We start from the raw sequence: 13,498 nt of genomic DNA, 5'->3' as shown, positions 1-13,498 counted from the left end.
TTTTTAAGATTCAGACTTTCTGTGTTTATAATTCTTTTAAAGCCTCATGCATTTACCATACCACACATGATCACATTTGACCTTGTCCCTCTCCGTTGTGTAAAGAACACACATATTGCTCATATTACAATATCATTGGCAGTACTACTTTTCCAGTAGCGTGGGTTATAGTTATTTTTAAATGTATTTATATTCTGCAATATACTTCAGGAAGATGAAAAGACTGTCACACTAAATAACAATATTAAGCCTAATAGTGCTGTGCTATTTTACTGCCTGGGTGTTTTTGTCTGACTAGCATATTCCTCTTGAGATTTAATCAGTCCCAATTTTCTGATTAATTAAAAAAGGGAACATTTAAAATCTGACGGTTTTAGTGAGATGGTGGCAGATCAACTAAAGTCTTCAATGAAGTCATGTCTCTTAAAACCAGGTCTCACTGCTGCGGTAAAGTGAGAGCTCCTGGAGTCCTCAGAATAAGTCTCCTAATTGTGTTCTTGCCCCAGGCCCTGAGGGGGAGATGACAAAGGAGGATGTTTCAGAGCCTGTTGAGGGAGACGCTCTGCGGGACTGGGCCTCCTCCCATCAGCGGCCCATTATCCATCAGGTGGCCTCTGCACCCATGCCCAGTGACTGCGGTGAGCATCCACACACATGCACACATTCAGTTAGGGCTGCAACAGACCGTTCACAGTTTCATTCATAACATTGAAATTCAAATTCTAAATGCACATTAAAGCTTTTATCTCTGCATGTCTATTCATTTTGTGTACAAATTGTTATTCCTACATGGTTGCAAATAAATATTAGACTACACTAATATTATGACTATTTGTAGAGTTGGATAGCTGCGTAGGATTGTTTTTCTTCCTAAAGGTTTTATTGTCATATGCTCAAAGCTACAGTGTAGAAATGGAAATGAAATTCTTCTGACCTGAGGCCTGTACTACGAAGCCGGATTTTCCTAACCTGGATATGTTTGAGTTAGCCGGTTGGCCCAATCCAAAACATACGCGCTCTCGCCAAACTGTACTACGACGCTGGTTATCAAGTGGATCGCTCAAGCCAGTCGTGTCCTATCTAGTTAGGTGCGCGTTCACATGAAAGGGGTGGCATTTGGAGCATTCGACCAATCTCAAACATGGACAAGCGTACTGACAGCGTAGCGCGTCATACTTCCTGAATGAAAAGTGAACTTTAATATTAGTCAAATATGAAGAAGTTAAACTTTAAACATCCATGACTTAAACACTTTATCCAGGATAAAAGCCACATAGCTGCACCTGCAAGGTGAATACTGCTGGTAAAAGAAAAAGCGTTTGAATGCGTACATTAACAGGTTTATGAAATCACTGCCCCGTATAAGACACGAGTGGATCTGACTTTAATTACATTTGACTCGAGTGTTTCGTCAACTTAATGTGTTGCTTAAAATAATACTTCTGCATACAGTATGTGACACTGTGAGTGTTGCACGGCCAGATACAGCTCAAGAAGCTGACTCAGATAAGGAAATATATGATACATTATGATGTGATATGATATGAATGATAATGGGACACATCGCCGTCTGCACTCACAGTGCCGCGGACTGTACTTAATGTTACTCTGATACGGTTACTTATGTTGTGGCAGATATTTAAGTAAGCTTTCTTAACGCTAATGTTATAATAGTCAGATTGCTCTGAAGATGGGAGGGGATATTCTATTAATTTTCACGTTCACACAGTCAGTTGATTTTTGCCGGCCGTCTTTCCTGCAACGGCAGTTTTTCTGTATTTCCTCTATCCTGTAATATGACTTGATAGCTTTAAACTCCGCACACGGAGCTCTGATTGGTCAGCAGGTGGTGCTTTCACTGAGTTGATCTCTTAGGCCCCGGCTCCACGGGAACGCATACGGCAAAACACATCGGAGTAACGCAAACGCAACCGCAAAAAAGCTTCCGCCCACACGCAATATACACCGGATTGTGTCTTGCTACACGAGACGACTCCGTTTACATCCAACCGCTGGAAAAGCTGCAGTACATATGCCGAGCCTGTACGTGGCGCTGTAACTTCCTCCACAAAAGCAGCGAAGAAGAATGGTTGTCATGGCTGCACTTCTGTTTATTCTCCGCGGTGGGGGCCGACGGAACCGGGCAGAGTCTTTCGCCGGTCAACGTGTGTTAAAGTTTAAATCTTCCGGACAAAATTATAAAAGTGCCGGTCAAAGGTCTTCATTGTTATTTATTGAGCTTTAAAACAAATGAATAACGACGATATAATGATATATAATCATCAAATACACGGAGCCTGTCTCTTTTTCCTCTCTTCTGACAGCGTCAGTGTCTGTCTCATGCAGCAGCTGATCCAGTAATGATGACTCGACAGTAAAAATAAACATATTTATAACTAGTTTAGGTAGTTTGAGAGGTAATTAAAATAGCTAAGGGTGATGATCTGACTTGAAGTGTGTGTTTTGCTCCCGCTGCATCACAGCGGGAGGAGCTGCGTGTCTCCGTCCTGTCAGATTAGACTTCACTCGCGTTTATGTCCATATCGAGATAAAGATAAATAATCTGAATTCAGTGTGCAGTGTACTTTTGCGGGGGTGAGCAGCAGAGGCGGGGAGAGGCGGGGCTATTGCGTCGTCATTATCAGAAACGGATGACCGTATAGGCGACCACACGGCCCCGTTGGACCCCCCAGAGCGCTCCGTTCCCAGATCTATCCACCTTTGGACCCGTTGTCGTTTGCAGGGTCCGTTTCTACGTTTCCGTTACGGCGTCGTCTAGCTTAAAGGGCTATACGCATGAGAAATATGTGGATTCAACCCGTTTTCGTTCCCGTGGAGCCTAGGCCTTAGCCTGCAACCTAACCTCCTCCCGAGGAGGTTAGCCGCTCAGCATAAGTTACCATGGAGATCTAGCCCGCTAAAAAGAGAACCAGCGTCGTAGGACCGGAAAGCCCGAGTTTTCCCTAAAGTCAGCCGGCTAAGCGAAAATCCGGCTTCGTAGGAAACAGGCCTCTGAGCTCCTCCAACAATGCAACATATATCGTCAAATACAAAATAAATCAATCAAATAAAAAACAGTAGTCCAAAAAGTCAATACATACATACAACTCATGATAACGATTCCAATAACTCCGAAGTGTGGTAAAGTCCTAAAGTCAAGTTTGAATTAGAAAAGATAGATGTAATCATTTTCATAATTGCATTTCTAAACAAACACTTTCCCTGTTTGCCTTCCTTTTGAGTGGAGTTTAGGTTCAAACCCTCACTGCAATGAACACCTCGATGACTGCCAATTGGAAAACATTTCACTGTGTATTATAATCATGCAGATAAAGAAAATGATCAGCTGATGACATATTAAAAACTATCAATGAGTCACAATTGTTGATCTTCATCAATGCCCCACTAGGTGGGACTAATCAACATTTAAGTAGAAATAATCAATGATGATGATGATGGTAATTCCCCTGCAGACAGCACCTAATTAAGTCCTGAGACTGCACTCAATAACTATGCTGGCCACTGACTCCAGTGAAGGGTGACGGGGATTCATTTCTGGCTGATCATTCTTTATATTGTGAAAGTTAAACACAAAGCAATGACACATTTCTTACAGATTGATTCTGTAAACTATTACATTTTCAAATAGTAAATACGTTTGCTATTCTCAGTTTCACTTGTTGTATTCTCATGCTGCTCAGTGGGCTTGACAGAGAGCATACAGCTTCACATATGATTTATATAATCCAAAACAGGTAAAGGGGATATCCGTTTAAATGTGCCAACATAAATGTAATGTAGACCAGAATATCACAAATGATAATGTAGTCTTAAATTGAATGCAGTCGGTAAAGCAAAGGCAGAAGGTTTGAACCAGGTTACATGATAAGCTTTGGCATTCACTGTGAAAGGCCAAGCCCATTTGTTTTCATCTTCCGTCGTGCTCGGTAATGCTTCATTTGCTTCACGGCAGGCCATCCGCTGTCACATCTGATTGCATTCTCTGCAGCACAGCAAGGGCATTTCCCAAGATTACTAATTTGATTGAATCGATTGAATGGTGTGCTGCAGAAAGTTAATGTATGTCTGTGCTGCAGAGTCTCACAAGGCTCTGTTCACATGCACACACAGGTGAGAAAGGATCAAAAAGCTTTAGATTCCCAGGTCCAAAGTTCACTTGAATTACATTTGAGTTAATCTGTTGTTTTCTGTTATCTCACCACCTGCAGAGTTCTCCTTCTTTGACCCGAGTGAGCCGCAGTGCAGAGAGGTTCTCCTGGATCCCAGCACCACCATACCAGAGCTGTTCGCTGTCCTCAGGCAGTGGGTGCCCCAGGTCCAGAAGAACATTGACCTCATCGGCAATGAGGTGACGCCATCCAGCATTTTTCACTGTCTATGTGCTTCTATACAAACTACTACTCATAACTACTCATTGAATCAGTCACATGTCAATCAAAAGCAATGCTAAATACAACATTTGATAACTGAAAGCACCAGAATACTTCAAAACAAAATGAACTTTTGCCAACCAACCCCCTGAAGCACCTCCACGCAGAGTTACACAAAATAGCTGCAATGCAGTAAATTGGGCAGGGAAGCAGTTGTCTCAAGGGTAAAACTGAAGATAATTTCCTCCCTGTCTCACTTAATAACTGCTACCCTTGAGAAATACATGCCTCGTTTCCATGTCAGCCCAACAATTCTCGTCCACATTTAAGGATGAGCAGAGTTAAAAGAGAAACAGCTTGCTTGTCATTCATCAGATCAGTGTCCTGGAGTTTAATTTCATAGACTATTATGTAATACTTGTGCACACTAGCAGTCCCACTGACACACTGCACTTCTTGTCTTTGCACAGATCCTAAAGAGAGGCTGCGGTGTGAATGATCGAGACGGTCTGACGGATATGAGCCTCCTGCACTACTGCTGCAAGGCCGGGGCCCAGGGCATCGGTTAGTACTGACCAGAGATGGGGTCGTTACTAAAAGAAAGTAATATATTATATATTACATATTACTTTAAAAAAAAAGTAATATATTACACTACTTCGTTACTCTCTACATAAAGTAACTCGTTACTTTACTCGTTACTTTACTCGTTACTTTACTCGTTACTTTACTCGTTACTTTACTCGTTACTTTACTCGTTACTTTACTCGTTACTTTACTCGCAGGGCCGGCCCGCCCCTCCCTACAGGCAGATCACGCAGACTGCTAAAGTTTCAAATGTTCTCTTTAGTTCAGTTTCCATTGTCGCATAAGACTGATCCAGATAGCTCTGACCATGGCTGTCCTCTGTCTCCTGCTATCTGTATTTTGCGCAGTATATCTCTGAAAGATGCGATGGTGATTCCACTGTGCAAATGGGCAACATTACCTCTACTATGAAGGATGCTACAAGCCTGTCCATCTCTGCTTTGGTTACCGGTCCTCCAAATTCTAATTTGTGCTGCTTCGGAGTCGGCGGCGGCGCACTCACAACATCCTCACTCTGGGTTCGGGGGTCCTTAGCTATTAGCTTCACCTTAGCATGTGTTCTTTGCAGGTGTTTGTTGAGGTTTGACGTGGTGTTTACAGCAGTGGATAACAGCTTCTGGCCTGGACACAGTTTGCACCTCACCGTCACATTCCTGTCTATTCTTCGGACGAACTCAAAATAATGGGCATACCCCTCGAAAGTTATCGCTGACTCTGCCATGTTTATGCAGCACTGCACGTGGAGATGTGGACGCGCAAGTCGCGCAGATTACGTACATATAAACCTGCGGCGGAAACCCCTCTTGTCTGTCAGTGTGATTATGACTGATTTTATAAAAGTAACGAAGTAACGCGTGTCGGGGCAATGTTAGTAACTGTAGTGTGATTACTGAATTATAAAAGTAACGCGTTACACTACTCCGTTACCGACAAAAGTAATATTATTACAGTAACGCGTTACACCCAACTCTGGTACTGACACTCTCAGCTGGGCTGTTAAAGTGTATAAACAACACAATCTTGTATCCCTAACTCAAGGTTCACAACAAAACTATTTAGTATGTGCCGATTAGAGGTTGCGCTAGAGTTTTTCGCTGCCCGTCATTTTGACGGATAGGATCTAAAAATGTCCGTCAAAATCCATTATTACCCGTCGGTCTGTACACAACTCTGACGGGGGGCGGGGGAAGAGCACGCTCGTTAACTGTCAATGGGGGGGACATTTCAATGATTTGTACGGCAAAGTTAGGTTTGGAAACAATATCATTTCCTTTTTGGCGGGCATGCATAACACCGGAGCCTCGTTGCGGGGAAGCTTTGGCGCTGTTCTGAGTTTGTTCTCATCCGTCAAAATGACGGACTGCTTTCAGATTTTTCCGTCATTGTTCAAAATAATCCATCATAGACGGAAAATATTCGGTTAACGCGACCTCTGGTGCCGATACATGGAATGCCAAATACAGTATGCGGAAAGTGCCATGAAATCCTACTGCATCCAGTCACATTTCGCAGTATGCAAGCCAACATGCTTTTCTGGCTATTCTGGCCCAAAACTTTGCTTGGAAGATATATGTAAGATGTTTAAGGTGCCATGTTAGGACAAACGAGTATGTCCAGACTGCATGTCTTCTGTAAACAGGACATACTCTGCAGGGCAGCTGCAGTATCTACTAAAAGTACAAATCAAAAGTATGCAGTTTAAAACATACCCACAGTCTCTAGAGTTCCATGGGCCCAGTTATTGGCATTAACAGCAGTAACGAGTGAACGTACGTCATTTTCTTTACCTGGTATGGATCTCCACTTGTGATCAGATCTCACTTCCCTTCTCTATATGGTAATAAAAACGTACGTTATTTTTGTGTGTGTGTCCAAAATACAAATTGTACTAAAAAGAATGAATTGTTATTGGTGTGATGGGCTTTAATTTCAGTTACTCTCACATAAATCATACATTATTACAGACACGTTGTTTACTAATTAAAAAGCACACAGTCTTTGTCTGGCTGGCTCTTTAATGAGTCATTCCACATATCTGTAACAATGTATGATTTATTTGAGAGTAACAACTGAAATGTACGCAAACTTTCAGAACAATCATCAACTGCTCTTGAGTTCCACTCATAGACCGCAAACGGAGTGGATTCTAGTGTCAGGTCTCTACCAGGCCGTACAGTACCTGTACTCCTCCTGTGTTCCTCAGGTGATGCAGAGACAGCGGCTGGGTTTGCACGCCAGCTTCTTTCCTTGGGTGCTGACCCTAACCTTCGCTCGCGCTGGACTAACATGAGGGCTCTGCACTACGCTGCCTACTTTGACGTCCCCCAGCTGATCTGGGTGGTGCTGCAGGCCTCCCAGCCTGGAGGTAAGAGCAGAGCTGCAGCCATGGAGAGAGGGTGGAGGTCAACGCAGCAGTCGGTACAGGGAAAGCATTTCTATTTACATAACCAACTAAAGTGTCAATTAGGCCTCATCACTTTACTGTGGCAAACATACAGTGTTGCCAGTTTATTAGGTGATCCACTGTACTTGGGCCAAAGAGGGCCTTTTTCATTAGAGATCTTAGAATTGAAAGGGGGAGACGGAGGGGAGGATATTGCCTGAATGTTCGGTCGGCTCGGGATCGAACCGGCTTACTAGGCAGTGGTTACAGCAAATCGGCCGCCAGCTCTAACCACTGAGCTATCAGACGGCCTAACTGTACCTACATTTAATACAATCCAAAATAACCTAGGCAGCCTAAATGTATTAACCTTTGCACTTTCAGTTTTAGTTGGAAAGGTGTCATGTATTCTATGGTGGATCTATTTCTGCTGCTGTTGCATTAAATGGTTAGGTCTTTCTAAATGTGATAAAGCAGTGTGGATAGACCGGGACAGTGGCAGCAGGAGTTTACTATACATTGATTACATTTATTTTAACTTGCACTCATTTCACAGTATGGAGGCCAATTTATAAAACACACTATTCAGCAGATGAACCTTTGTTTACCTTGCTGGAGCTCAGATGGTAAAAAGAATAATGTGAAAAGCGTTGTGCGCTGCAGTCTGTCTTAAAGAAGGTCCTGACCGAAAGCCTGCTTCAGTAAATGAATATAGCAAAGAGAAGAGCGTGTGGATGCTTTTTCTGTCATTACAGTATGAAAGAAATAACGGCACAGCATACACATCTGTTTCAGTTTGTGGACGCACAGACCCAATGCTTAAAGTTATGTTATTTTTCAGTAGCCAATATCCATATATATATAAAATGTTCTGGTGGATTGCTCAGGTACTTTTGTTATATATTACATTTTGCGTACTGTGGTGGTCAATCCAGTTTATATATTTATTTGACGTAGTTTACATAAAAAAAAGAAGATCTAATGCTGTCTCATATCCAGGCTAGGTGAGTCTCAGTGAGCCTGTAAGCATTACTGTGGCTGCGATATGGCACATGATGATAAGCACCTCTGGACACACAGCTGGTCGAGCTGTTCTGTGTTTGTATTTACATGTAGTGTGCGGACAAGGACACTGTCTAAAAACAGTCCTGTATTATACCGAAGTGACAAAATAATATTGTCATGAATAATTAGTATATATTTAATCAGAATTTTTCCTTTTGTGCAGCTTTGAAAGCAGTAGTGCCAAAGTGCACCCTTTTGATTTACGAGAGCTGTGTCATAAATATAGTGTTGCTAGTGGTTACTGAATAGGAACTGATTACGTTGTGAATGAGTATTGTAGTTAAATATTATAATAGAGAAACATTACACTGAGGGGTCACAGCATGTATACACACCCAGAGAGACCAGAATACAAAAGGCCCGTTCACTCCAGTTATGGAGCACCTTTGGCCCTGAACGGCTGCCAGATGCTGTACTGCGGCAGGGACTCAACAATGGATCTGGGGCCTGTTCCACGGGTTAGGGTTAGCACGTTTGCTGTTTGAGTTCTCTGGATTCACCTATGCCTATTCTCAGTTATCTGTTCAAACACAAAGTGAGGTGTAGTGGATGTGAATGGAGCAGACATTTGATATTCAAGAATGGTTCATCATAACGTGTAAATAAATGCTCTTGATTGTCTTTCCTTTTTTGCAGAGGTAGATGCCACCTGTAGTGACTTCGACTTTGGCACCGCACTGCACATCGCTGCGTCCAACCTGTGCACGTCGGCTCTCAAATGTCTCCTGGAGCTGGGAGCCAACCCTGCTTTCAGAGTAAGTACACAACACATTTGACATTTACACCTGTTTGACAAAATCCCCATAGATATCAGAAACGTAGAAACAACAACAGAGCACAGGCAGTATGAGACAAATAAAGAGCTTTCTGAACATTAAAGCATGGAAACATGTCACAGTAGAGACACTACATGCATATATGAACCTCAAAATGAGCAGAATAGGACCTCTTACAGTAAATAAATACATTTGTCCCTAATTAAATCACCTGATGTAATGCTGTCTAATACAACAAAACCACAAAAGAAAGGACCATGTTATTGAACTTTTCATTCATTCTCAACAAACAGTTTTTGATCTCAGATGTCATTGGTACTTCCTTGGAAATAGAAACTCCCACAGCTCCCCCAACATCACCTTTTCAAAACCTTCCCTGTTATTGAATCCTTGCTCCTTTTAAAGAATTGCATCAATTTGATGGAAACACCTTTGCAAAATAAGTCCTTAATCTCTGTCAAAAGATATAACAGATTGCAATATTTTAGTTAAACTGTTGGGCCTTACTTTTATTCCATTTCAGATAAGCAGTCATTCTTTTTGCTTGGCTCTTTCTGACTCCGCTGGCAGATAACACCAAAAAGGCATTTGTTTGCAGTACACACTTCCCAGACGTTTTTTGAAAACGTCTCTCTGTGCTCAGTCTTTCTGCCTTCAGCCTCTCAATTGAAATCATTTAAAGCCTTGTTGAGGGGCTTGCTAAGAACAGCCCTGATATACTGTTACCTTTTTAATTGAAGGATGCACAGCAGATTCCCAGCAGATGGCAATGTGGCATCAAGGCTATAAAGTCTCTCATAGCTCATCAACTCTATTGAACATTTCTGCCTATACTATAATTGTCTCGTGTCACTGTGCGTTTATCCTTTCATATTAACCACTTTTTTAATATGAATACAAGCTGTTTCTTAGCACAAAAGGTGCCCGTTCACTCTATGCTCTAATCTTCCCACTGGAGGTCACCAAAGCACTACACACCATAATCCAATCATTCCCATGATGATTACGGAGTCTCTATATATTCTTGTGTGAACGCCAAGCTTGGTAAGCAAAAGTTGATTTGACACAGCTTGGTGTTTTTTTTAACCCTTTTTATTCCGAGATGTTCTGGGTTAGAGAAATGGATGTTTGCTCCTTATCTCTGCTGAGCAACTGTTTAAATTCCACTGAGGGGAGATTATTTTCGGGCTTGTCAAGTCTCTGTTTCCAATTCGCCCCAGAGAAATGTTGCATCTCTTTTACAAGTTCTAATATTGTTATTCCTTTTTTCCCTCTAGTAATCCTTTTTATAGTTTGAAAGTAGCAATGTGTTCACTGTCAACAAACCCTTTTCAGTTGGGGTGTAGACCAAGCTTGTGGGTGTATCAAAGTCCTAACACGACTAATGTATGAATTAGATTATTACCCAAAAGAGTACACTGCAAAACAAAGCAAAGCCATTTCAGCTTTATGTTGCCTGGAACATGTTAAATGTGTCTTTCTTAAGTTTAGTAGAAAATGTAGCATGTAGCAATGCACCATATAGCATCAGTATAGACAATGTGCAATGATTTGAGTTGTACTTGAAAGTTCTACCCATCAAATGGCGTCCATTGCATTTAGAAAAAGTTGTTTTTGTCTTGCCGTGGAGAACGAGGCATGATACTAAAGAAACAAATGAACTTTAAAATCCCTTTTCCCTTTGAGTAAAGGGCAGGCTTGGAAGAGTAAATATTAATTTGATATTTCTCTTCTCTGACTCAGTAGACATTTGTGACAACAAAGCTCGCATTTGAGCAATGGGAAGTTTTATAAAGATGGAAAAATGAAGAATGCTGCTGGCCTTTCATGCTTCTCTTGCCACACATCTTATTGCTTAATCGCTATAGCAAGTCATCATACTTCCATTTAGCAGCACGCTGCTGTAGGGGATACCTTACTCGATTGTTCCACTTTCAGTTTTGAAGTGAGCCAATGTTTCAAAACTGTTTGGTATGTGCTGGGTGTTTGGTGTGTAGAGTGAAACCATCCCCATCACTTTTTGTCTGGAAGGTAAAGTTACAAGTGTTGTACAAGTGAACAAAACATTAGCAGTTGAGCTCAGTACAGTTCAGCCTTGAAATAGTCCACATAGTTTAATTGACGCCACTTTTCTTCCAGAACAACCTGCTTTTATCACAACACTTTGCCGGAGATGAGATTAAAGATCCTGTTAAGCCCAGTGTCCTTGTTTCAGAAACGACAACTGAACTTTTAGATAATAGAAGCAAAGAAGAAAGTTTGACTTGTTTGTCCTTGCAGCCTGTCATGAGTTTGATAACCTACTTGATATTGATCAGTTATAATACATTTAGTTGGCATGCTGGCAAGTGAAGAAGAAAAGTTGGATGAAATTCACTTCTAATTCATAATTTTTTCATCGATCTTCTGTGCTTCTCCCTTGTGTCTGCCTACAGAATGAGAAAGGGCAGTGCCCAGCAGACGTTGTGCCTGACCCCCTGGACATGCCCCTGGAGATGTCCGATGCAGCGGCCATGGCCAAAGAGCTCCGGACTCTGCTGAGACGGGCTTTACCCAGACCCAGCTCCCCTCTGCCGCTCACACTGCAGGCCCAGTCCCTCCCTGGTCTCTCCGATAAGGCCAGGATCCAGCTCGCCGCCATGGGACTCCGACTAGGAGACCGTGTGGTGATAGCCGGACAGAAGGTGCGTGGTAGGTCACTATCAAAAGGCACAAACAATGACCTATATCTTCATTTATCCTTTGATTGCAAAGATGTGTGGATACAATGGTTGAAATCCTGCCATTATAGAATGCACTGATCTTCTTCCATTAAATCTTGCCTTAATTGATTTATCATAAGAACACCTCCTGTGCTGACAACGCCACCTACCTAATAGCAAAGCATGAATGGCCAGTAAAGCAATAACATCAAAAAGGGAAGTTTCACAATCAGCTTTGTTCCTATAACCACATCAGTGCCATGCGGCTGTGCTGTAGTTTATCCTAAACAAAGACAAAAGCTTTTGTTCAATTTTCTACAATTATTTCAGCCCTCAACTGAGTAAAAATAGTTTCCAGTTGCTAAGCAACACCCTTTTGGCATCCTTCCAAGATCCAGGGTTATGTTTGACAGTTCGTTTTGGCATATCATCAACATTTATCTGAGCAGGTCTTAGTTTATCCAACAAAAGTAGTGATTCTGATAAATGTCTGGTAAAAGTGTTGGCAGTTTTGAAATGCTCATACTTTTCCACTTTGCCTTTGGATCATCCTCTATTGTCCAAACCCACACAATCCATGAGTGTAAATGTCAGAACATAATGAATCAGCTGAAGTGCTCACATGCGAGCATTGTAATTATAAGGATTTACTAACACTCTTGACCAGTCACAGTTCCTTACTGTGTATACTGTTTGTGATTTAAAAATGTCCTTTTAAAGCATGCCGTTTACTCTTCATTACATATTGTAGGCGGGTCTATACGTTTGCATGTGCATAATTACAGAGGAGCCTTTGCTGCAACCTTCGTTTATGTAATCCAGTCGTTGGCTCTGAATTCAGGCAAAGACATTCATCCAACAACCCATTTTTTGCCCAATTCCTTCATTTGCTGCGAATAAATAAGTTGGTGTGGCTTCTCAGCCTAACCCCCCGACATCAGTGTCTTGGTTTAAGCCACGTGTAATCCCTTTGACAAGAAGCAAGCTTTGAAAGCCATGGAATTTCCAGTTTTCTAACTATGTTCATGAAAAAGTTATAACTTTGACAGCTTGCTGCACAGTAACTGTCCTCAAGTTTCCTGAAAATGAAAACCCAAGAAATCTGTACGTTTGCAAAATCGGCCTTATGTGTCCAATCCAATGACTGATGTGTGTCTTCAGTCATCAGGCTGACAGCCAGCCGGCGTTGAGTGTGCTTTGTGACTCAACAAAGCAGGTAAGGACATCCACAGCAGGGACTAAAAAATCACCAGACATCTCTGTTGCAATCGTTGGTGCTTCAACTCCGCCAGTACGTGCTCAGAGGCTCAGTTCAGCAATATCTGTGACATCCTCTCTCTGCTCACTTCCAGATGTCTTTGCACTTAAGTATGACATTTCCTGTCTCTGCCAATAACCCCAAATACCCGAGATTAATGTGACCAAAAGTCAGTAACTTTTATAGGAACTCAGGAAAGACTTACTCCAATCCACAATGGGACAAATGACAGTGCTAGTCTTTGTGTCTGTTTTAGTTTGATGTGATTCTCATCATGGTTCTGCCCATAGAGCCATCAAATATTAGACAGAATATACAGAATGAGACAGGTTTAC

General features: G+C 42.0%; 1 protein-coding gene across 7 annotated transcripts in view; it reads left to right on the top strand.

Annotated features, from left to right (window-relative positions):
* The window catches only part of LOC117486736 (CAP-Gly domain-containing linker protein 4-like), a 35,340-nt gene that overhangs the window by 3,731 nt on the left and 18,111 nt on the right, over positions 1–13,498 (top strand). For 6 of the 7 annotated variants that reach the window (XR_004556312.1, XR_004556311.1, XM_034135261.1 and 3 more), the window contains 6 exons: positions 507–638; positions 4,230–4,369; positions 4,862–4,955; positions 7,183–7,344; positions 9,064–9,182; positions 11,639–11,887. Coding sequence is in view for 5 of the 7 variants with exons in the window: in XM_034135261.1 (XP_033991152.1) it covers positions 521–638; positions 4,230–4,369; positions 4,862–4,955; positions 7,183–7,344; positions 9,064–9,182; positions 11,639–11,887 (882 nt within the window). In the remaining 2 variants the exon portion in view is untranslated. The remainder of the gene's footprint in view (positions 1–506; positions 639–4,229; positions 4,370–4,861; positions 4,956–7,182; positions 7,345–9,063; positions 9,183–11,638; positions 11,888–13,498) is intronic. The other variant, XM_034135265.1, reaches the window with a different exon arrangement.

Source organism: Trematomus bernacchii, unplaced genomic scaffold (assembly GCF_902827165.1).
Source record: "Trematomus bernacchii unplaced genomic scaffold, fTreBer1.1, whole genome shotgun sequence".
In the NCBI taxonomy this organism is placed as follows: Eukaryota; Metazoa; Chordata; class Actinopteri; order Perciformes; family Nototheniidae; genus Trematomus; species Trematomus bernacchii.
Note: the sequence above shows the minus strand (reverse complement) of the source record. Positions and strands in the feature narration are given on the sequence as shown.